We start from the raw sequence: 25,227 nt of genomic DNA on the forward strand, positions 1-25,227 counted from the left end.
AAAGGACAGACACTCTGGTCAAGCGTTGACAAACCGTGAGGACATTACGCTGAGTACAGGAAACCAGTCATAAAAAGGAAAAATACTCTGACACCACTTGAACGAGGTTCTCAGAGTCATCACATTGGGATCAACAGAGAGGAAGTAGAATGGGTCAGGTGCGGTGGCTCACGCCTGGAATCCCAGCACTTTGGGAGGCTGAGGCGGGTCAACTGCCTGAGGTCAGGAGTTCGAGACCACCCTGGCCAACGTGGTGAAACCTTGTCTGTACTAAAAATGGTACCTGTAATCCCAGCTACTGCGGAGGCGGAGGCAGGAGAATTGCTTGAACCTGGGAGGCAGAGGTTGTAATGAGCCGAGATCGTGCCACTGCACTCGAGCCTGGGTGACAGAGCAAGACTCTGTCCAAAAAAAAAAAAAAAAAAAGTTAAAATGGTAAATTTCATGTCATGCATATTTTATCATAATTCATTTTTTAATTAGAAAAGACACCTAAGTGCAAAACTTCAGAGAGAGCATACAATCACCCTTAGGGTTAGGAACTCAATACTGGAAGTGCTGCCTGCATTGCTTTATATGTCATCGCTTTAAGAGGTTTATCTCTGTGTGGTGAGGGGCATCCATAATGGGTACGTAGAATGTGTGTACACCTGAAGACATGCGCCGGGGTACAGGCTAGAATGCTTTGCTGACAAAGGTGTGCACCTAACCCGGGAGCCCGCAGGTGCAGCAGCACCCCCCACCTAACTCTCACCGACTGGCCCAGAATCTAGCCGAGAATCTAGCTGCATCCAGCAGAATCTAGCTCCAGAACTGAGCTGAAACCGCTGCTGAGAAGTTTTGGCTGGAGAAAGGCCAAGCCTGTAATTGTCACCGGGTGCTTGACAAAGGCCAGCCCTGACGTCTTCCCTCCCCACATCACTGTCCCCGGAGTAGGTATGGGATCGGCTGTCTGCAGATGTGAGAAGTGCTTCTTAGAGAGGGCTGGCGGATCCCGGCCAGCATGGGTGCTAGCAGGTGGAGGCCGGTGCGATGTTTATAGCCAGCAGCTTCTCCTCTACGCCTCTGCATCCCAGACCCTGGGAGACGCCCAGATTCCTGCCCCTCCGCACTTGGAAAGGGAGAAGCCTCTCCTTTGAAGATTAAGCAGTGGCGCTCTGGGGCTGCTGTGGATCTCGGGGCGTTTTCTCTTTCTTGTCTTGTTTTGGTCTGGAAGACAGTGATAATTCACTCGGAATTTTAATGTGTTCTCCAGTTATGCAATTCTAAAATCTTGCGCATATAGTTTTAAATGTTTGTCAAGGTTGGTTCTTCAAAGGGAGTGATTCGGACCTCCCACGGCATATTTGGAAATGTCTGCAGACATTTTCCGTTGTCACCAGGGAGGTGGAGGAGGTAGGTGCTCCTGGCCCCTGGTGGGTGGAGCCCAGGGGCGCTGGTCAACACCGGACAGTGCACAGGACGGACGGCCCCACCACAGAGTCATGCACCCCCAAATATCCACAGCGCTGAGGCTGAAAAAGTCTATCTTAGCATGAGTGACTCTCTCACATTGCTCCTTCTCTCTTCTCCCTTTTCTCCTCCTTCCTTCCTTCACCCATCTCTCTGTGTATCAATCTATAGCTCTCTCTCCCTTAACCTCTCTCTCTCATCAATCTCTGTACCCATCCATCTACCATCTGTCTAGTCCATCCATCCATGCATCCATCATGTATGTCTATCCATCCATCAATCATCTATCATCTATCAATCCATTCATCTCTCCATCTTTCTACCATCTATGTATCTAGTCTATCTATCCATCCATCAATCATCTATCTATCCATCTATCTATCATGTCCCCATCTGTGCCTCTGCATCCCAGACCAAGAGAGATGCCCAGCTTCCTGCCCCTTGGCACTCAATGATAGAGAAGACAGGCTGGGAAACCTCTGTCTTCTATCTATTACCTAGGTATCTGTGTATCTATCCATTCATCCATTCACATATCCATCCATCCCTCCATCCATCCATCCATGTAATCTGTTTATCCGTCTATCTACTCTGTATTTATCTAGCTAGCTGTCATCTATTTATCTATCTCCCTATCTATATCTATTTATCCACCTATGTACCCATCCATCCATCCATTTCTCTATCATCTATGTATCTATCCATCCATCTATTGTCTACCTATCTACACATCCATTTCTCTATTATCCATCCATCCATCCATCCATCCATCTATCTATCTATCTACCATCTATGTATCTGTAATCCATCTACCATCTATCTTTCTACCTATCTACCCATCTATCTATCTATCTATCTATCTATCTATCTATCTATCAATCAATCAATCAATCAATCATCTCTCTCTCTCTCTCTAATCCATCATCTATGGCAGTGGTTTGCAACCAGGCACAATGTTACTTCCCCGAGGACACTTGCTGATGTCTGGAGACAGTTTTGGTCATCCTGACTCTGGGGTGGAGGGTGTGCTTGTGGCATCTCCTGGGTAGAGGCCCCCAGGTTGCTGCTCAGTGCCCTCTAGTGCACAGGACGGCCCCACCACAGATAACCATCTGGTCCCAAACACCAACACTCCCCAGATGGCAGATACTTTGAGTAGCCAATCATGTCATCCCATAAACGTTATGCATTTGTACATATTCATGAAACATTTGTGAAAAAGCCGAGGTCTAGGTGCCTGGCCACTTGCTGCTGTTTACTGCTCCGTCCTGGCCTCCAGCGGGTCGTTTATACGCTCTCTGAAATGCATCCATTCCTTTGTTTGGTATATTAATGCTTCATTCACCATCTTCCAAGCGGAAAGCTGCCGTTAGTCCTGCCTGGTGACACGCTGTCATTTTTGCAGGGGAATTATTCTGCGTATATAACTTAACTGTGAGCCGTCTGTCCTAATACCTCAGGCATATTCTGTAAGCAATCCTGGTACCTTTGGCAGCTGCCTGAGTTCTGTGAATCATCCAGGACACTTTTACGACTTCCTCCAGCCACAGGAAGGGCACACCACAATTTATACCGCCTCCTTGGAGGCCCTGAATTCTCAAACATCGATCGCTGTAGTTTTACTCTGCTTTGGTACTTATAAAAATTTCCATGGCTAGAATTTCAAAGACTTGCAGAAAATGAACACACTGAATTGGATCAATTCATTTCCATTTTGAAGGCTGCTGGGTACACGTCGCCAACTCCTTCTCCCTCATATTTACAAAGAGGGTGCTGGAGCTTTCAGTGAGACAGGACTTTCGGCTGGAAATGAGCTTTAAAATCTGCTTGCCTGGGTCAGGATACCTGAAGGTCAAAGAAGAAAGTGAAGCCACATGGAAGTCATTTATATTCCAATATATGGCCTGGGTTACTTTAAGGACAACCCAGGAGATGGGGGAAGGAGATTACATTGCCTAGATGTTACATGTTTATACACTAAGAAGGGTAAACGCCAGCATCGTAGGAAGACAGGCTAAGACCTTGAAGAGGTAGCTGTTTTCCTTCCTCCCTTCCTCCCTTTCCTCCTTCCCTCCTTCCCTCCTTCTCTCTCTCTCTCTCTCTCTCTCTCTCTCTTTCTTTTTGATACAGAGTCTTGCTCTGTCGTCCAGGCTGGAGAGCAGTGGTGCAATCTCGGCTCACCACAACCTCCACCTCCCGGGTTCAAGTGATTCTCCTGCCTCAGCCTCCCGAGTAGCTGGGATTACAGGCACCCGCCACCATGCCCGGCTAATTTCTGTATTTTCAGTAGAGACAGGGTTTCACCCTCTTGCCAGGCTGGTCTTGAACTCCCGACCTCGTGATCCACCTGCCTCAACCTCCCAAAGGGTTGGGATAAGATGCGTGAGCCCCCGCACCTGGCCTATGGCTATGTTTTTCTGTCTGGGGCATTGACTTGACATGAAAATTAACTATTTGACAGGAGTCTCCCACAGCTTAATGTCTGAAGGTCAAGATGTGATTCTGTGGAGCATGTCGCAAAAGCCCCAACCGAGGTACCCAGTATTGGAACATTCCGGATGAAAATACAATCATGTGTCTTGGTTTTCTTTGCTTTTCTCTTCTCTTTCTTTTTTCTTTTTTTTCTTCCTTCGTTCCTTTCCTTCCTTTCTTTCCCTTCCCTCCCCTCCCCTCCTCTTCGCTCTCTCTCTCTCTCTCTCTCTCTCTCTCTTTCATCTTTTGACAGTTTTGCTCTTGTCGCCCAGCCTGCAGTGCAACGGCACAATCTTGGTTCACTGCAACCTCCGCCTCCCAGATTCAAGCAATTCTCCTGCCTCAGCCTCCTGAGTACCTGGCATTACAGGCACCCGCTACCACGCCCAGCTAATTTTTTGTATTTTTAGTAGAGACAGGGTTTTGCTCTGTTGGCCAGGCTGGTCTCGAACACCTGAACTCAGTTGATCTGCCTGCCTTGGCCTCCCAAAGTGCTGGAATTACAGGTGTGAGCCACCACGCCTGGCCATGTGTTGCTTAATGATGGGGATACATTCTGGGAAATGTGTGATCAGGGGATTTCATCGCTGTGCAAAAATTGTAGTGCACACTCACACAGACCTAGGTGGTACAGCCTACCACACACCTAGGCTATATGGTACTGCCCGTTGCCCTTAGACTACAAACCGAATTCCAGTGTAAACCAGAAACAAAATTCTAAGCCCCCAGCCATCTGAATGGGCCCCTCCTCTTGGTCAATGGCATTCCAAAGTTAAGCTGAAACACTAGTTCAGGGGCCGGGGGTGGTGGCGCACACCTGTAATCCCAGCACTTTGGGAGGCCGAGGCAGGTGGATCCTGAGGTCAGGAGTTCAAGACCAACCTGGCCAACATGGTGAAACCTCGTGTCTACTAAAAATACAAAAAAATTACTGGGTGTGGTGGTGTGCACCTGTAATCTCAGCTACTCGGGAGGCTGAGGCAGGAGAATCACCTGAACCCAGGAGCAGAAGTTGCAGTGAGCCGAGATGGTGCCACTGCACTCCAGCCTGGGTGACAGAGCGAGACTCTGTCTCAAACCAACCAACCAACCAACCAACCAACAAAAAAAGAAACAACGAGTTCAGGCCATGATGGAAGTGTGGGTCACAGCCGTCTCCTAATACCCTCCTCCTCTGTGGAATTCAGGAAAAGGCGAGCTGCATCCACATCAACATAGACCTTAATTGTGGTAAGAAATGTTGATATAATGTCAGTCCACGAGTCTAACGGCTGAAGAATTGGGGTCTAGTGTTTGAGGGCAGGGAGGACCCAGCGTGGGAGAAAGACAGAGGCCAGAAGACTCGGCCAGTGTAGTCCTTCCACGTTCCTCTGCCTGCTTTTGTTTTTTGTTTTGTTTTGTTTTGAGATGGAGTCTCGCTCTGTTGCCCAGGCTGCAGTGCAGTGGTGCGATCTGGGTTTACTGCAACCTCTGCCTCCCAGGTTAAAGCAATTCTCCACTTGGCCACGGTAGCAGTGAGGGTGCAGACAGATTCGCTGAGAGAAAATTCGATGCCTCCAAGGAGACGATGCCACCCTCTTCTGATTTCTCAGCCTCCCGAGTAGCTGGGATGACAGGCGCGCACCATCACACCTGGCTACCTTTTGTATTTTTACTAGAGACGGGGTTTCACCATGTTGCTCAGGCTGGTCTCAAACTCCCGACCTCAGGTGATCCACCTGCCTCGGCCTCCTAAAGTGCTGGGATGACAGGCGTGAGCCACCGCGCTCGGCCCTCTGCCTGCTTCTATCCTACCTGTGCTGGCAGCTGATCAAATGGTGCCTGTCCAGATTGAGGGTAGGTCTGTCTGTCCCAGTCCAGTGACTCAAGTGTTCATCTCCTTTGTTAACAACCTCACAGAAACACCTACGATCAATACTTGGCATGCTTCAATTCCGTGAAGTTGACACTCAATAGTAACCATCACAGTAAGGAAACAGCAAAACGGAATACAGACCCCAAGGGCTGGGCGCGGTGGCTCACGCCTGTCATCCCAGGACTTTCGGAGGCCAAAGGTGGGTGGATCACCTGAGGTCAGGAGTTTGAGACCAGCCTGGCCAACATGGGGAAACCACCTCTCTACTAAAAATACAAAAATTAGCCAGGCGTGGTGGTGGGTGCCTGTCATCTCAGCTACTCGGGAGACTGAGGCAGAAGAATCGCTTGAACCCGGGAGGTGGAGCTTGTAGTGAGCCCAGATCACGCCACTGCACTCCAGCCTGGAAGACACGGTGAGACTCCTAAAAAAAAAAAAAAAAAGAAGAGAATACAGACCCCATTAAGATTGTTGCTGCACTCTGTCAGCCACCTCCTCCCAAATACTCCAGAGCTGAAAGTGCAGACAACAAAATGATGGGGTGTGGGAGTGGCAGAAGTCAGGTCCTTTCTTGTGGGGAAGGATGGTGTTGACGTTGGTTATCGTGATGGGGGGAAGTTTGTTTGGCAGTAAATTAAAGGGAACCAGTGGAAAGGGAAGTAGACGAAAGAACAATCAGGAAGAGAAACTGAACCAATGGAACAAAAACATCGGCCAGGCACGGAGGCTCACGCCTGTAATCCCAGCAGTTTGGGAGGCCGAGGTGGGTGGATCACCTGAGGTCGGGAGATCAAGACCAGCCTGACCAACATGATAAAACCCCGTCTCTACTAAAAATACAAAAAATAGCCGGGCATGGTGGCTCACGCACCTGTAATCCCAGCTACTCAGGAGGCTGAAGCAGAAGAATCCCTTGAACCCAGGAGGTGGAGGTTGCAGTGAGCCGAGATCTCGCCACCACACTCCAGCCTGGCAACAGAGCGAGACTCTATCTCAAAAAAAAAAAAAAAAAATCTGAAAAAGCAGGTCAGATTGTATCAATGTCCATATCTGGTTGAGCGATTTACTGCAGTTCTGCAAGATGTTCTAATTGGAGGAAGCTTGGTAAAGGGTACATGGGATTTCTCTGTGCTACCTCCTACAAGTGCATGTACGTTTAGAACTCTTTGCATACAATTTCTGTGTTAGTTCGGACTGCTGGGATAAAATACCATAGACTTGGTAGCTTAAGCCATTAAACATTCCTGTTGCCCAATTACGGAGGCTGGTGAGAGCTCTCTTCTTGGCTACCTTTTTCTTTTTTTTTTCACTTTTTAAAAATTATACTGTAAGTTCTGGGATACATGTGCAGAACGTGCAGGTTTGTTACACAGGTATACACGTGCCATGGTGGTTTGCTGCACCCATCAACCCGTCATCTACATTAGGTATTTGTCCTAATGCTGTCCCTCCCCTAGGCCCCCACCCCCCAACAGGCCCTGGTGTGTGATGTTCCCCTCCCTGTGTCCATGTGTTCTCATTGTTCAACTCCCACTTATGAGTGAGAACATGCGGTGTTTGGTTTTCTGTCTTGTGTTAGTTGGCTGAGAATGATCGTTTCCAACTTCACCCATGTCCCTGCAAAGGACATGAAGTCATCCTTTTTTATTGTTGCGTAGTATTCCATGGTGTCTATGTGCCACATTTTCTTTATCCAGTCTGTCACTGATGGGCATTTGGGTTGGTTCCAAGTCTTTGCTATTGTGAACAATTGGCCACCTTTTTCTTGTGTGCTCATATGGCAGTGGGAGAGTGAGCTCGCTCTGAGTTCATCATCCTTTCATAAGGGCAGGAATCCCATGCTTGAGGCTCCACCCCTCACGAGGCTCCATCCCATGACATCATCACCTCCCAAAGACCCCGCCTCCTAACACCATCACCTTGGGGGTGACAACTTCTACAAAGGAATTTGGAAGCAATGTTCAATTGATAGCAGTAGTCAATTAAAAATAAGAGATGATGGGCCGGGCACGGTGGCTCACGCCTGTAATCCCAACACTTTGGGAGGCCGAGGCGGGCGGATCACAAGGTCAGGAGATCGAGACCACGGTGAAACCCCGTCTCTACTAAAAATACAAAAAATTAGCCGGGCGCGGTTGTGGGCGCCTGTAGTCCCAGCTACTCGGGAGGCTGAGGCAGGAGAATGGCGTGAACCCGGGAGGCGGAGCTTGCAGTGAGCCGAGATCGCGCCACTGCACTCCAGCCTGGGCGACAGAGCGAGACTCCATCTCAAAAAAAAAAAAAAAAAAAAAAAAGATGATGAATATTTAATTGTCAGTGGATCTGTGAACTATGTGTTGGTAAATATCAGATAAAAGATTGTTAAGGATAGAATATTAAAGAACCAAAGCTAAATCTTTTTTTTTTTTTTTTTTTGAGACAGAGTTTTGCTCTTGTCACCCAGGCTGGAGTGCAGCGGTGCGATCTCGGCCCACTGCAACCTCTGCCTCCCAGGTTCAAGTGATTCTCCTGCCTCAGCCTCCCAAGTAGCTGGAATGCTAAATCTTTTACAATAATAATAATAATAAAATTACAAACTAATAAAAGAAGCATTACACCAAGAAGACAGTATAATCATGAACCCGTAGGTATCTAGTATTCCAGCCCTGAAATATCTAAAGCAGACAGTGACAGAGATGTCCAAAACTCTCTCTAAAAAAGACAGGATAAATACATAATATTTCAGAGTGTGATTAAAATTTCAATTTATAGAAACATAAGTCTATAAAACCTGGTATGCTAGGACTAGAGGATGCATTTTCTTAAACCAACTGTGTGCAAAGTCACAGTGAAAGCCCTCTTCTGAAGTTACCATATGACGAAATCAGAAACATCACGAGGTCAGGAGTTCGAGACCAGTCTGACCAATATGTGAAACCCCATCTCTACTAAAAATACAAAAATTAGCCAGGCATGATGGCGCATGCCTGTAATCCAGCTACTCAGGAGGCTGAGGCAGGGGAATCGTTTGAACCCAGGAGATGGAGGTTGCAGTGAGCTGAGATCGTGCCACTGCACTCTAGCCTTAGGGACAGAGCAAGACTCTGCCTCAAAAAAAAAAAAAAAAAAAAAAAAAAAAAAAGCAAAAAAAAAAAAAAAGCGCAAAAAAAAAAAAATCACTCATTTGAATTCTACACCTTTGGAAAAATATTAAAATACCCTCTTCATCCATTGGTCAAATCAGGAAAATGAAAACAACGACTTTATTCTAAGTCTATGAAATGCAGCCTAAGGGGTCAGGACAAAAATGAGTTCACAATAAATCTGTTATGATTAGAAGGAAGAAAACAAACAAATAAACAAAAGATGGCATGTGTCAAGGCAAAAGACATCAGACAACATATTCCAGAATGAAGGCAAATAATTATAAGGGGGTAAAAGAGAAATCACTAAAAATGATAAGCGATGAACACAATGATTAGTAAAATGTCTATTTCTGAACCCCAGACAGTGCTTCCCAAAGACAGCTTCAGAGGCCAGAATTCCAAAGCTTTTTTCTACGTACAGATATTCTCCCCATGCCTGGATTAATGGCCCCCAAACTGCAGAAAACATAACCTCAACTGAGTTTGCTGCTTCAGTGACAAATGACACCAGAGCCACCACCAAGCCATGGCTGGCATTTGTTCAGTTCTGAGCATTGTGTGACAGAATGCATCAGTCTTGCTTTGCTCTCAGCAAAACTGGGTGCAGAGGGAGGGCTGTTCGCCTGGTCGTTGCAGAGATGAGGAGTCGGAAAGATAAAGAGACGCAATGGCTTAACTATGGCACCAGAAGCAAGACTTGATACCTCCCCAGTTCCAGCCCAAATGGAGAAATGGGTAAGATGCACCTTCTATGATCTGGGGATCAGTGCAGACATCTGCGGTCCAGCCCTGCAACCTGTCCTGCCTTTGAAAACGTGGGGTGTCCCTTCGATGACAGTTTCTCCTAACAGCCAACATGAAAGATACCACATGGTCATGATAAAGACATTTTTTAAATCACGGTGGCGTCCAGACACACACCAGCCTTTGCTGACCGCACACGTTCCTGCTAAAAGTTCCTGTGACTACATGAGACAGCACTGCCAGTTTCCAGGCCGTTAGGACCTGCTATCTTTGGGGACGTCCTCTGCTGACCACAGCCTCCAGCTCCTTTAGGACACAAGCTCTGCTTTATGCGACTTTGAGTCCCAGTATTTAGGCAAAACACTTAATACTTACTTACTGAAAACATGACTACATGGATGGATGGATGGATGGACGGACGGACGAGACGGCCCCATCCGTCGCTGGACCTGAATGAAACCTATTCATGCTACTGGAAGGGCATAAAACAGCAGCTTCACTGGGAAATCCACGCACCCTACGTCCAACTATTGAATCAAGGTTTGCCAAAGAAAAGAAACTCATTCCTCCTGGTTCGTACAGAGCCCTAATGGCACACATGACATCTGCTTCAAGCTCAAACCCAGGATCCCAAGAGCTCTGGCCACACGGTGGACTCAGCTCTACTCACCCAGCAATCCACGCAGTTTCTCCGCCTGCTGGGAGGTGTCTCCAGGCTGCAGGAAATTGCACAATCAGGTATCAAGGAGCACAGGCGAACTTCAGAATCACGCTCTTGGTTTCCCTCGGAGGAATGGTCACATAAGGGTTACCATGAAACAGAGGAAGGGTGAGGCCGGAGTTGTACAAGATTCAAATTGATCTCAGAGCTCATCTGCTCAGCCTGGGGACAGCGGTGTCTGTCGTTTTCCAGAGTGCTTGTTCAATCAGCCACACAAAAATTGTCAGCTTTAGGAGATAGGAGACATCCTATCACTCCATCCAGAGCCTGTATTTGGAACTACCTTTATGAGGATAATTAATAGCAGCTGTGGCTGGGCGTAGTGGCTCACGCCTGTCATCCCAGCACTTTGAGAGGCAGAGACGGGTGATCACTTGAGGCCAGGAGTTCGAGACCAGCCTGGCTAACATGGTGAAACTCGGTCTCTACTAAAAATATGAAAAAAGAAAAAAAAATTATCTGGGCGTGGGGGTGGGCTCCTGTAATCCCAGCTACTGGGGAGGCTCAGGCGACATAATCACTTGAACCCGGGAGGCGAAGGTTGCAGTGAGCCGAGATCGTGCCACTGCACTCCAGCCTGGGTGAAACAGTGAGAATCCGTCTAAAAAAAAGAAAAAAAAAAGAGCAGCTGGCACTTCTTGCAAGGGCTTCAAGCTGCAAAAGGCTCTTGGGTGATGTGCACATGTACAGAGGTAGAGATACCGTCAGAACTGAAGATTCGGTGCATCGTCCTGGCTGTTTGGACAAAAACACTTTTCAGACGACGACATGGCGGGATCCTGGTTTCACGGGGAAGTCATTCCCATTCAGCAACACATCCGTCTGGGCTCCACGGCTTAGCAGAACCTCTGGGGAGTGCAAGGTGTCTGCAATGCTCCTGTACGGAAGATGCCAGAGGCGCTGGTGCTGAGGGCTGGAAACGGCAGCTGACATTTGCCTGGCTCAGGGAATCTCAAACTTGGCTGAACAACAACAACAAAACATGACTTGGGGCCGGGTGCAGTGGCTCATGCCTGTCATCCCAGCACTTTGGGAAGCCAAGGCAGGTGGATTGCTTTGAGCTCAGGAGTTCAAGACCAGCCTGGGCAACATGGTGAAATTGTGTCTCTATAAAAAAAATACAGATAGTCAGCCGTGGTGGTGCACACCTCTGGTGCCAGCTACTTGGGAGGCTGAGGCGGGAGAGCTCCTTGAGCCTAGGCGGTCAACGCTGCAGTGAGCAGAAATTGCATCACTGCACTCCATCCTGGGTAACAGAGTGAGACCCTGTTGAAAGGGTCTTGGCCAGGCGCGGTGGCTCAAGCCTGTAATCCCAGCACTTTGGGAGGCCAAGACAGGCGGATCACAGGTCAGGAGATGGAGACCATCCTGGCTAACACGGTGAAACCCCGTCTCTACTAAAAAATACAAAATATTAGCCGGGCGAGGTGGTGGGCGCCTGTAGTCCCAGCTCCTCGGGAGGCTGAGGTAGGAGAATGGCGTGAACCCAGGAGGCGGAGCTTGCAGTGAGCGGAGATCCGGCCACTGCACTCCAGCCTGGGTGACAGAGCAAGACTCCGTCTCAAAAAAAAAAAAAAAAGGGTCTCACTGTCGAAAGAGAAAAAAAAGAAGAAAGAAAAAAAGGAAAGAAAGAAAGAGAAAGAAAAAAAAGAAAGAAGGAAGGAAGGAAGGAAGAAAGGAAGGAAGGAAAGAGAGAGAGAGAGAAAGAAAGAAAAAGAAAGAAAGAAAGAAAAGAAAGAAAGAAAGAAAAAAGAAAAAAAGAAAGAAGGAAGGAAGGAAGGAGAAAAAAGAAAAGAGAAAGAGAGGGAGGGAGGGATAAAAGCAGGAGAGAAGGAAGGGAGGGAGGGAGAGATAAAGGAAGGAAAGAAGGAAGGGAAGGACAGGAAGGAAGGGAAGAAGGAAAGAAGGAAGGAAGGGAGAGAAAGGGAGAAAGAGAAGAAATGACGAGGAAGGAAAAGAGAGAGAATGAAATAAGGAAGAAGAGAAAGGAAGAAAGCAAAAGAAAAAGAGAAAGAAGAAGAAAGAGGGAAAGAGAAAGAAGGAGAAAGAGAGAGAGAGAAAGAAAAGAAAGCAAAAAACTTGAGGAATTCGAAATAAATGCTGATGCCCAGAAGAATTAACTGCAGAAGTTTCTTGGGGATGGGGCCGACCATGAGTCATTTTCAGAGGTTGGTCCAGTGAGCATCAAATGCCCACTAGCTTTCCTGGATATTTGGGGAGACCGTCACAGAGAGTGAGAGGCCTGAGCTCACCGATGGTCAATGAGCTCACAAGGCTCACTGGGGATTGGGGATGTCCCGTTTCAGAGCCGCTCCCTGTCCTTGAAGAGGGGAAGAGGCATGAACCGAGATGGCTATATCAATTGCAAGCCCAGTGCAAAATGAGAAGACGCACTCCTTGTTCCAACGTAATGAACAATTTCCAGGTGGCGGCAGCAAAGAGTTAAACCAGTATGGCGCCCTTCTGTGCGCGGCCACCCTGTGTGAGTTCCACAGAGTGCAGACTCATGAAACTTGGTGTGTAGATAACAGAAGCTATCCACCTCCGTGGTTTTCCGGGTCTCTAGAAATGGAAAGAATATTTTCCGCACTCTCATAGCATCTGGTTCCTGTGGCCAATAGTAGATTGAATAGTGTCTCCCGGAAAGATATGAGCAAAGCCTAATCCCTGGTATCCGTGAATGGGATCTGATTCACAGAAAGGGTCTTGGCGGGTGTCATTGAGTAAAGGGTCTTGAAATGAGATCATCTGGATTATCCAGGTGGGCCGGAAATCCAGTATCAAGTGTCCTTATTAGAAACAGGTAGAGACACAGATACAGGGAGGCCACGTGGAGATGGAGGCAGAGACTGCTGTGATGCGGCCACAAGCCCAAGGGATGCCTGGAGCCCCCAGGAGCTGGGAGAGGCAGGAAGGATCCTCTGATGGAACCGGACACAACTGTAGTAGACTGAACTGTGGTCTCCCAAAAAGATCTGTCTATATCCTAATATCCAGAGGCTAGGAATGAGAACTTACTTGGAAATAAGAATCTTTGAAGATGCAATGAATTAAAGATCTTGAGATGAGATCATACTGGAATAAAGTAGGCCCTAAATCCAATGACAGGTGTCCTTCTAAGAGACAGAAGAAGACACACAGACACAGAGGAGAAGGCCACCTGGAGACAGAGGCAGAGACTGCAGTGATGCGGCCACAAGCCCAGGGAAGCCTGGAGACCCCAGGAGCTGGAAGAGGCAGGAGGATCCTCTGATGGAACTGGACACAATTGTAGTAGACTGAACTGTGGTCTCCCAAAAAGATCTGTCTATATCCTAATACCCAGAGCCTGGGAATGAGATCTTATTTGGAAATAAGGATCTTTGAAGATGCAATGAGTTAAAGATCTTGAGATGAAATCATTCTGGAGTAGGGTGGGCCCTAAATCCAATGACAGGTGTCCTTCTAAGAGACAGAAGAAGACACACAGACAGAGAAGGCCACCTGGAGACAGAGGCAGAGACTGCAGTGATGCGGCCACAAGCCCAGGGACGCCTGGAGACCCCAGGAGCTGGGAGAGGCAGGAGGATCCTCTGATGGAACTGGACACAATTGTAGTAGACTGAACTGTGGTCTCCCAAAAAGATCTGTCTATATCCTAATACCCAGAGCCTGGGAATGAGATCTTATTTGGAAATAAGGATCTTTGAAGATGCAATGAGTTAAAGATCTTGAGATGAAATCATTCTGGAGTAGGGTGGGCCCTAAATCCAATGACAGGTGTCCTTCTAAGAGACAGAAGACACACAGACACAGAGGAGAAGGCCACATGGAGACAGAGGCAGAGACTGCAGTGATGCGGCCACAAGCCCAGGGAAGCCTGGAGCCCCCAGAAGCTGGGAAAGGCAGGAAGGATCCTCTCCTAGAGCCTTTGGATGGAACTGGACACAATTGTAGTGGACTGAACTGTGGTCTCCCAAAAAGATCTGTCTATATCATAATATCCAGAGCCTGGGAATGAGACTTTATTTGGAAATCAGGATTTTTTTTTTTTTTTTTTTTTTTTTTTTTTTTTTTGAGATGGAGTTTTGCTCGTTACCCAGGCTGGGTTGCAATGGCATGATCTCGGCTCACCGCAATCTCCACCTCCTGGATTCAAGCAATTCTCCTGTGTCAGCCTCCTGAGTAGCTGGAATTATAGGCTTGTGACACTGAAGTGATGCAACCACATGCCAAAGGGATGCCTGGAACCCCCAGCAGCTAAGAGAGGCAGGAATTGATCCTTGCCTAGAGCCTCCAGATGAAGCAGAGCCCTGAGACACCTTGATCTTAATCTTCTGGTCCCAGAGCTGGAAGAGAAGAAATAGTTCCGTTTGTCTTGAGGCCCCCAGCTATGGTCGCTTGTTACAGCAGGCCTGGAAAACTGATCAGTGGCATAACCTGCAATGAGATGTCTGAACACACAGCCGTCTCATGGGACCATCTACATCATCTTCACACAGACACCTGAGCCCCACGGGGAGCTTGGCAGATGTGATGCCGGGGCCTCTACAGATCCAGATGTGGGGGTTCAGTCAGGCTGGTGGGAAAAATTTTAGTTATAATCGCCACAGACCCTCTGGGAAGGCTTGCGAGTTTGCATAACTTCGGTAACAAAGCTGGCTGAAGGCAGCCTAGTCCCCTTACCTTTAATTTAATAAATTAGAGTAGAAACAAAGGAATGTGGGGAGTTTAACTTGTTTACTCATGTGGTCCTAAGACTAACCTTTGATCTATTGCAGGAGCTCAACTGCTTTCTACTTAGGGAAGTCCGCAATGTCAATTTCCCTCGAGCGGTGTTAACTTACGACCTTTGTCCATCAATCTTGACTGAATAAATGCAAGTCTCGCAGACTGATCCAGGCCAAGGCTGCTACTAAGTGGCTCGGACACTCAGCCAAACTGGCAAAGCAGAATAGCTGTGTGTCAGTGTACTTCATTCATCTGTGGCTGGCTCAGGGTCTGCGGGACACACCCCCGCACCATAAATCTTGTTGCAGTTCTCACCGTGTGGGCTTCAGGTCTCCCTGCAGCACCATGAGTCCAGCTACGCTAGGGAGGTCAACATCATGCATGTATCCTGCAAGTTTCATTGTCCTTGTAACCTGTGGCAGGCTGTCCTTCCTGGAGGCTGTTTCCTGGCCTGTTAGTCTGGTTGTATCATTCATGGTTTTCCTATGAAGGGTCTTAAGATCTAAGCGGACATCCTGCACAGAGACCGCATCTGTCTGCAGAAGGGGCTTGAGCTCATTCTCTCGGCATCGAGAGTCCTGTGTGTTGAGATCTGAGCTCTGCCCGAAACAGAAACATACCAACTGTTAGGGTCACCCCGACCGGACGTTCCCTTCCCCTCCCACAGGCTTTACAATCCAGTCCCTTGCACTCTCCGCACACCTCCCCCAGGGCTAAAGACAAACGCCCCCCTTCACTGACCCTTCCAGTAACTGTTTGTCCAGACAGTTACAGGATGTGGTTAACATGTCTGTTAACGTCAAGTAAGTTAGCTGGCAAAAAACATCTCCAGGATGCGGTCAAGACACCTGCAACCCCTACTCAGCTTCCCGACCCCAGCCCAGTCCTCCTGCAGCCTCGGCTCAGCTCCCCCACCCCGACCTGGTTCCGGCCCTATAAAACCCTGCTGTAGTCTGTAAGGGGGGCTGCCTCCTCTAACCGTGGTGGACCAACCAAGCAGCTCAGTAAAGTTTGCTTGCCTGATTTGTAGGTCTCCTCATCCTTTCTCTTGGCTGACCTTACACCGATGATGTAGTGAGCATCTAACATGAATATCCCAGGGAACAAATCCACATTTCTTATCCTTTGGTACCAAGGAAGGTCCCTTGTCTAGTGGGTCCATGACACAGAATTCATGGTTTTCTGTAAAGGAACAACTGAAATCCAGGCATCCTGGTTATCTAACAAGGAAAATCACCATCTGTGGTGACAAACCCATTCCCGGAGGATGACTGATTTTTTTTAAAGAGGCCAAACAATACATTTGTTATTTTCATTTAAGTTGCTTATCAGGACAACCTTACCCATCTGGGAATGATCTAGCAGTCATGTCAGAAGCACATGTCCCCGCAATTAGTTTGAACTCCATCCTGGAATTGCAGCTGGTTGTGATTCAGAGGTACCAGCGTGCCAGGAGCTGATGTTGGGTTTCAATAGTCAGTGGGATTTTGTCACTTAGGGGAATGGATAATAAGCCAACCAGTGGTCATCAGTCTCACACATAATGAGTGCAGGCTCATAGGGTCTACACAGTACTTTCTCAAAAGCATTGCAAATGACTCCTTTCTCCATGTTGAAATTTGAGAACCCAACCCCTATCTCTCTAACACCAAAGGATTGAACCTTCCTTGCCTGTCTGGTGAGTAAGAGTGAGCCTCTATACCAAGATCCGTGAATGGGATCTGATTCACAGAAAGGGTCTTGGCAGGTGTCATTGAGTAAAGGGTCTTGAAATGAGATCATCTGGATTATCCAGGTGGTGTATCCTCTATACCAAGGATGTACCCTTTGGCTGTGTGAGGCTTTCAGAAGTATCAGAAGCTGTACACATTTCCTGTGGTTGTGGTAACAAGTAACTACCAATTTGTTGGAGCCTTAAAACAAGAAGGATTTATTCTCTCTCGGTTCTGGGGACGAGAAGTCTAAAGTCAAGGTGTCAGAAGGGCCAAGATTGCTCTGAGGGGTGTAAGGGAGAATACTTCCTGCCTCTCCCAGCTCCTGGTGGCTCCAGGCATTGCTTGGCTTGTGGCCGCATCACTCCAGCCTCTGCCTGCATCATCACATGAACCACTTGTCTTCTGTACTCAAATCTCCCTCCACCCGTCTCTGATAAGAACCCTCGTGATGGCATTCAGTTCACTGGGATGATCCATAATGACCCATCTCAAAACTCTTAATTCTATCTGCAAAGATTCTTTTCCAAATAAAGTAATATGTATAAGTTCTGAGGGTTAGAGCGTGAACATATCTTTTGAGGGCTACCATTTGATCCATAGCTGTTCAGTGGTTGACATTCTCGGATTTGACAGCGGCATCCTTCACTTGTGACTGTGCCGCTCTGGAATGAGGTTGACCAGATGCTGCTGCTGGCCACGCGAAACTGATCCCACGTGAAACTGATCCTACAGGCTGTGGCAAGCAAAGGCTCACACCTCCCCATGTCTGACATCCATGAATCACAGCTGGGTCTCTGGAAAAATGAGTGAGTGCAGGAACAAAATCAAACAGGAGACCTCATCCACCACTACGTCTCAGAGAGGATATTGCGGCCCCTGAAAGGAGGTCATCTCTCTTGGAACTTTTGTACTCAGTTGTACTTAACGCGGCAAGGAAAACGGCACATTTGTGTTGGAAAATGTAATTATTTATGGCACCTGTGATAATTGGGCACTTTGGAATCACAAGGTTTATGGTTGAGGACCACCTGGGGTGATTATCCCCCAAAATGTTTCTTTGGCTTCTTGAAGTTCTGCAGAGGTTGAGGCAGCTGTCTGAAAACTAGAGGACAGAGCCCTGTGGGCAGGTGGGTGTGAGAAACTCAAACACTGCAGTCTTCACAGACCCACAAGCCATGGACAGGTGCGATGTGTTTCTAGGGACAGCAGCTATGCTGAGACAGGATATCACAGGGTCACATCAAGGACCCCAGTCATGTCACAACTCTTAGACCAGAGCTGCTGCTGCAGTTTCTGGTTGTAGGTGACGTGGAGGGACTTGGTCTCTTTCTCGTTGTACAGGTAACGGCCACCAACTCCTTCCAGCTCTGGGGTGACCGCTGCGTAGATGGAAGTCCACGCTCCCTCATCAGGGGTCTGGTGGAAGAAGAAAAGAAGGCTACGATGAGACAAATTTCTGAGCAGGAAGCAGCATTCTCCGGACTCACGTGGATGCTGCAGGGAAAGGTGGAATATATTCATCAGCTGCACTGAGAAATGTATGCGGAAAGCGAGGTTGGGTGATCACTCGGAACCACAGCTTCTCTGCCGCTGGGTTTCTTTATAACAGGCACTGACAATAATGCACCCAAGTGGGTTGCATTTCAATGGTAGGTTAATCCATCTCACTAGGCAGATGCATATTAAAATCCCTGATGTACGTATTTAATTCACACACTCTTTATGGGACCGAAATGCTTATTCACTGACTAGAAGCAGATGAGTGAGTGCTTGGCCTCTGTATTTAACAAACAATATTAAGCAATTAGATGAAACATCAGAACATCAAAAAGATTGTTGGTTTCAATTCAGCAAGGCATGCTACATCGGAGATTTGGGGCATTTATGGGCTGTGATCATATGCTTCATGGAAACAAGACAGTTCAAAAAGGAATGTGAGATGCAGAAAAAGGTTTTTCAAAGACTGGGGATTTTACCCTAGTGGAAGGTGATAGTCTTGAAACACAGCACACCCTGGTTTTCTATAGTGGGAGTTGGCCTTTGGTCATGGTCAGCGGGATGGAAGAAACGGAGGATTCTCAGAGGAATTAGAAGTTGTGGGACCTGAGAACCTTCAGAGCTAGGATGCAATAATCCAGGAACCAACACAGTCCTTCTTAACATCTGACTGTCACAATGAAGATGTTTCAGGAGGTCATCTCTCCTAAGAAGCTTCTGGGAATCTGGTGAACGTATCCACCATGTGGGGGCACGGTCTATGAACCAGGAAGTAGGTCCCTGCCAGACACAGAATCTGCCATGCATTGATCTTGAACTTCCAGCCTCCAGAACTGTGAGCAACAAGTGTCTGTTGTTTACAGGCTGCCCAGGCTATGGTGTTTTGTGACAGCAACACAAACAGACTGAGACATTTGATGTCCAGAGTTTTTACTGGGGTTTCATTGCATAGGTATGATTGATTCAGTCATTGGTCACATGATCAAATTCAACCGCCAGTCCCTCTTTCTTCCCCAGAGGTCAGGCTGGCCCCAAATTCCAACCCCCTAATGACATGGTTGGTGTTTCTGGTGGCTAGCCCCATCTTGAAGCCATTTAGGAAGCACCAGCAGTCACCTCATTGTACAACCAGGGCGTTGCTAGCATTTGTGAAATTGCAAGAGTTTTACAAGTTCCTCCTTGTTACAGAACCAGGAATAAAGACCAGATACTGCCTTTGTCATGTCCCCTCTAGTTTTCTGGGAGTGATGATCCATTCGCCCAAACTGATCTCACCTCTCACCAGTGCCCCTAGCACTGCGGTGGCTCATGCCTGTAATCCCAGTGCCTTGGGAGACCAAGGAAGGAGGATTGCTTGAGTCCAGGAGTTCGAGACAAGCGTGGGCCACATGGCAAACCCTAGCACTGGTGAGAGTTCAGGCACACGCCCTCCCAAAAGGAAAAGGACAGACTCTGTGGGGTGGCCTGTGACACCCAGTCACTTCAGAAATTCTCCTGCTCCCAGTTCACTGCCTCACGGTCTTGACTTCAGCAGCCAATGTGATGGGGAAAGGCATGGTAGAGAATCCAGTGTGCCCACCAGCCCATCCTCTGGGTGCCGAGCAAGGGGAAGAGGAAGGCCGGACCCCAGTGCGGGGACAGAGCTGCCAGACTCCTGACGTTGTTTCCCACTGACTTGTCTCTGCTCTTCTGCTGCCTAAAAAGAAATGGATGGAGCTAGAGAACTTCCCAAGTCTGGAAATCACCTAGGGGTGCCCGGAGGTTTTGCAAACCCAAAGTGTCCCGGGAGATTTGGAGGCTGATATGGTCTGGCTGCGTCCCCACCCAGATTTCATCTTAAACTGTAGTTCCCCTAATTCCCACGTATCATGGGAGGGAGTCAGTGGGAGGTACCTGAATCATGGGAGTGGGTCTTCTCGTGCTGTTCTCATGATAGTGAATAAGTCTCACGAGATCTGATGGTTTCATAAAAGGCAGTTCCCCTGCACACACTCTGTTGCCTGCCGCCATGTAAGACATGCCTTTGCTCCTCCTTCACCTTCCGCCATGATTATGAGGACTCCCCAGCCATGTGGAACTGTGACTCACCCACATCTGTACATGCCAGGCAGTGCTAAGAACCAGGCAGGGAGGGAGGGGACGGACCTGTCTGCACAGAGTCCTGCACCTGCTGGGAACAACTCAGTGTCATCAGCTATGGCCTGGGTCAAAGCACCTTTGTTTTGGGTATTCAAAGGTCAGTGAAGGGTTGAGTGAAAGGGAAGAAGAAAGAGAAAGAAAAAAAAATATCAAAGGAAGGAAGAAAGAGAAGGAGAAAGAAAGAAAAAGAGGAAGAAGAAAGGAAGAAATGAGAAAGGAATGAAGGAAGGAAAGAAGGAAGCAAAAAAGGAGGGAAGGAAGGAGGGACACAGAGAGAGAGAGGGAGGGAGGCAGTAAGAAAGGAAGGAAGCAGAGAACAAGAAAGAAAAGAGGGAAGGAAGGAAGGAGAGAGAAACGCAGCAGAGAAGAAAGGAGGGAGGAAGAAAAAAGGGAGAAAGTAGGGAAGAAGGGAGGAATGGAAGGATGAAAAGAAGAAAAAACAGGAAGGAAGGAAGGAAGCAAAGAAGGAAAGAAGGAAGGAAGGAAGGAGAGAGAAAGCAAAAAAAAGAAAGAAGAGAAACAAAGAACCAAAGAGAAAGAAGGAAGGATGGGAGGGAAGGATGGGAGGGAGGAAGGGAGGCAGGGAGGGAGGAAGGGAGGCAGGGAAGGAGGGAAGGAGGGAGAGAAGGAGGGAGGGAGGAAGGGAGGGAAGGATGGGAGGGAGGGAAGGATGGGAGGGAGGAAGGGAAGGGAGGGAGGGAGGGAGGCAGGGAGGGAGGCAGGAAGGAGGGAGGGAAGGAAGGAAAAAAGGGAGGCAAAAGGAAGGACTGGAAGAAAAAAGATAAGAGGAAGGAAGGGAGGGAGGAATTTATTCCTCAGAGCCTTTGCTGCATTTACCAATTCTGGTTCTGCCCCCATTTGACCAAATATCTGGGGCGACTCTGAGAATTCTGATTTCTAAGATAAGGCAGACATTGTGAATTTGAAATAGCAAATCCCTTTCGTGTCAGTCAAGCCACGATTTGCTTTTTATTAGAGCTCCTGTTCTCCAGAGAGCATCCAGGGCACACAGAGATATTTGCCTGAGACTGTTCAAAGAGCTTCAGAAAGCTGCTCCCTCTGAACTCCACACTTAACTTGTATTAGACGTGCTGGGCTTTGCAGAAGAGAAACACACAGGGCTTCCCTTTGTCCTTGGGGCGGGTCCCGTGTGCTGTGTGCAAGGAAACTTTCTAACTCTCCACTGCCAGGAGCAGAGGGCAGTAGGAATGGCATCACCCAGGATGTCTCCTAGGGATGAGGCTAGCAGGGCGTGGGGGGTGAACTGTCCGGCTCTCTGCAAGGCACACAGACGCTCGTTCACCTTCTGTAAACGTCGCTATTTGAATGCAGACGCTGGCGGTAGATCCTTGAGATGTGCTCAGAGAGATGTGAGGGCACGTGTATTTATTTCAGCACCACCCACATCTTAGGGCAGGAACTCACACTCAGGGAAGTGGCTGGCAAGTAACGAGACTCCGAGCTGAGCTTCCCAAGGAGAGTTTCCATGCCCCCGAGTTGTGAAGAGGGGACGGAGCAATGCTGTGGTCAAAGAAATTCAGAGACCTGTGCCCAGGCTCAGCCGCTTTCCTGGAAGAATGTTCTGAACATTCTACAAAGGCCACGCTTCCTCTCCATACCTCTGCTCCAGCCTCCCAGGGATCCTGCTGCTTCTGCCACAATGTCCCCTGCCTCTTGCCTCTCTGTACCTGCTGCTTGCTCCTTCTGGAATGTTCTGTAAAATAGGTTTCCCGGGGCTGGATGTTTTCTGGGATGCTGACTCACACGCAAATCAGAGGGTCATACAACCTGTGCATGTGTGTGTGTGTGTGTGTGTGTGTGCGCGCACAGATATACGCAGGTATGTGGGTGTGTGTACTTGTGGGTAGAAGTGTATTATGTGATTGTATGTGCACAGCTGTATGTATATGTGTAAGCATAAGCATGTATGTGCATGTGCATGAATGTACATGTGAATGGGTACGTGTGTCTATTCATGCGTGTGTCTGGGGAAATACATGTGCATGTGTGTGTGTGGGCACAGATGTGTGGGTATGTGCCTGTTTGCACATGTGTGTATGTGCATGTGTGCATGTGTGCATATGTATGCATGCATGTGAATGTGTACTTGTGGGTAGATGTGTATCAGTGTAAGTGCATGTCTGTATATGGATATGTGTGAGCATATGTACGTACGTGGATGTGCATGAATGCACGTGTGAATATGTGCATGTGTGTATAGGAATATACATGTATTTGCATAAGTATGTGTGCATGTGTGCGTGTTTGCTGATGCATACGTGCACACATGCATGTGGGCGCAGATGTGTGGATATATGCGTGTCTTTGTATGGGTTTGCACATGTGTATATGTGCGTGTGTGTGCATGTGTCTATGCATGTATGTGAATGTGTGTGCATGTGTGTCTATGTGTGTATGTGAATGTGTGTGCATTTATGGACGTGTGCATGTGTACAATGTGTATGTGGGGTGCAGGTGCGTGCATGTGCTTGCGTCTATATGTATTTGTACATGTGTGCATGTATATGTGTGTGCATGAGTGTGCACATGTGTACGTGCACACACATGCTCTCAACTCCCCAGTGAGAGCTGTGGGTTGTGCTAAACTTCTAGGGATGTTTCATGTCTTCAGTGACCACCTGAAGCAGAGAGGATTAAGGAAACCTTCGTTTAACTACAATCCCATAGACGCACACACAAACCTGCTCTTACCAGGAATAAACACTCACCTGATAGACAATGCAGAGGAGATGGCGTGTGCTGTTTAATGTCAGGTAACATAGGTCTTAGGTGGGCTCTGTGATGACTGATTTCATGTATTGGCTTCATGTATTGATCTCATGTATTTAATTGGCTGGGCTATGGTGCCCAGATATTTGGTCAAGCACCATTCTTGGTAGTTTGTGGATATCACAAACATCTGCAAATCAGCTGAGTTTAAGCAAAGGAGAGGACTCTTCATCATGTGGGTGGGCCTTACCTGAGCAGGAGAAGGCCTTCACAGCAAACACTTTGTCACTTCCCAGAGAAGAAGGAATTCCACTCCAGACTGTACCAGGGCAATCCTGCCTGAGTCTCCACCCTGCCCTGCAGATTTTAAGCTCAAGGCTGCCATGTCCACTCTTGTCCAGGTCTCCAACCTGCCAGCCAGCCTGCCAATTTTGGACTTGCCCCGCCCCTACAATCCCAAGAGCCAGTTAGTTAAACTCAACCTCTCTCTACGCATAGATCCTATCGGTCCTGTGTTTCTTGAGAACTGTGACTAATACAAAAGTGACCGGTCTCGATGGCAGAGACTCTGGGCATTCTGAAACCAGGAAGAAATGCTAAGCTCCAGGAATGATCTTGGCTTATCTCCCAGCTTGAGGCACTGGAAGGTCTTGCAGTCAATCAAAGCACGGACACTGCTGGCTGGTTTTTAAGGCTGCACCGAAGGAGGGAATTTATCGACTCAAGGGAAGAAGTTTCCCATCCAAAGAGGCTGCTTCTTTTTAGGGTGGCAGCCTCAGAGCCTATGACGTCTTTGTTCCCGGGGAGTCTGTCAGAGCCACCAAAGAGTCCATCACAGACAGACACTGCGGAAAGGAGAGATGGAACCTCCTCGGACACAACGATCCTTCCCAGTCCGTTACTTCCATGGCGTTCCATGTGTACGTCGAATTGATCCAGGTGGCATCACCTCTGAGCCCGAGAGAACCTCCCTCTTTCCCTCCCTCTCTCTTATGCCCTTCTTCTTCCTCCTTCGCTTCCTCTTCCTTTGTCTCTTTCTCTTTTTCTCTCTCTATTCCTCTCTTCTTCCTCCTCCATCTTCTCCTCCTCTTCTTTCACTTCTTCCTCCTCCTCTTTTCCCCCTTATCCTCCTCCCGTTTTTCTCTCTATCCCCCTCTCTCTCCCTTCCTCTTCCTCCTTTATTTCTCCTTTTCTCTCTCTTCTTCCTCCTCCTTCATCTTCTCCTTTTTCCTTTTCCCCCTTATCCTCCTTTTCCCCTATCTCTCTCTCCCTTTCTCTTCTCTGCCTTCTCTTCTTCCTTTTTTCTCTTTTCTCCTCTTCTTGCCTTTTCTCTATTCCTCTTTCTCTTTTTTCTCCTCCTTCATCTTCTCTTCCTCCCCTCACCTCTTCCTCCTTTCTCCCTTATCCTCCTCCTGTTTTTCTCTCTATCCCTCTCCCTTCCTCTTCCTCCTTTCTTCCTCCTCTTTCTCATCATTTTCTCCCTCTTCTTCCTCCTCCATCTTCTCCTTCTCTTCCACTTCTTCCTCCTCCTCCTCTTCTTTCTTCCCCTTATCATCTTCTTTTCCTCTTTCTCTATCTCTTCCTCTTCTCTCTCCTCCTTCTCTTCTTTCTCCTTTTCTTTCTCCCCTTCTTCCCTTTTCTCTCTTTTCTCCTTTTTCCTCCTCCATCTTCTCCTCCTTCACTTCTTCCTTCTCCTCCTCCTTTTTCTCTTTTTTTTTTTTTTTTTTTGAGACGGAGTCTCGCTCTGTCTCCCGGGCTGGAGTTGCAGTGGCCGGATCTCAGCTCACTGCAAGCTCCGCCTCCCGGGTTCACGCCATTCTCCTGCCTCAGCCTCCCGAGTAGCTGGGACTACAGGCGCCGCCACCTCGCCCGGCTAGTTTTTTGTATTTTTTAGTAGAGACGGGGTTTCACCATGTTCACCAGGTTGGTCTCGATCTCCTGACCTCGTGATCCACCCGTCTCGGCCTCCCAAAGTGCTGGGATTACAGGCTTGAGCCACCGCGCCCGGCCTCCTTTTTCTCTTTCTATCCCTCTCTCTCTTCCTCTCCTCCTTATTTTCCTCCTTTT

General features: G+C 48.1%; 1 protein-coding gene across 5 annotated transcripts in view; it reads right to left on the reverse strand.

Annotated features, from left to right (window-relative positions):
* Window positions 1–283: 283 nt before the first annotated feature.
* LOC105478059 (polyprenol dehydrogenase) overlaps window positions 284–25,227 on the reverse strand; it is a 338,117-nt gene continuing 313,173 nt past the window's right edge. Inside the window, exons 7-9 of one of the 5 annotated variants that reach the window (XR_011618493.1) lie at window positions 15,114–18,210; window positions 10,319–11,246; window positions 284–401 (exon numbers count right to left, since the gene is read on the reverse strand). Coding sequence is in view for 1 of the 5 variants with exons in the window: in XM_071089377.1 (XP_070945478.1) it covers window positions 18,022–18,210 (189 nt within the window). In the remaining 4 variants the exon portion in view is untranslated. Of the gene's footprint in view, window positions 402–10,318; window positions 11,247–12,126; window positions 18,211–25,227 lie in introns of those variants that run through there. The other 4 variants (XR_011618495.1, XR_011618494.1, XR_011618492.1 and 1 more) reach the window with 4 other exon arrangements.

This window comes from Macaca nemestrina, chromosome Y (assembly GCF_043159975.1).
Source record: "Macaca nemestrina isolate mMacNem1 chromosome Y, mMacNem.hap1, whole genome shotgun sequence".
Classification (NCBI taxonomy): Eukaryota; Metazoa; Chordata; class Mammalia; order Primates; family Cercopithecidae; genus Macaca; species Macaca nemestrina.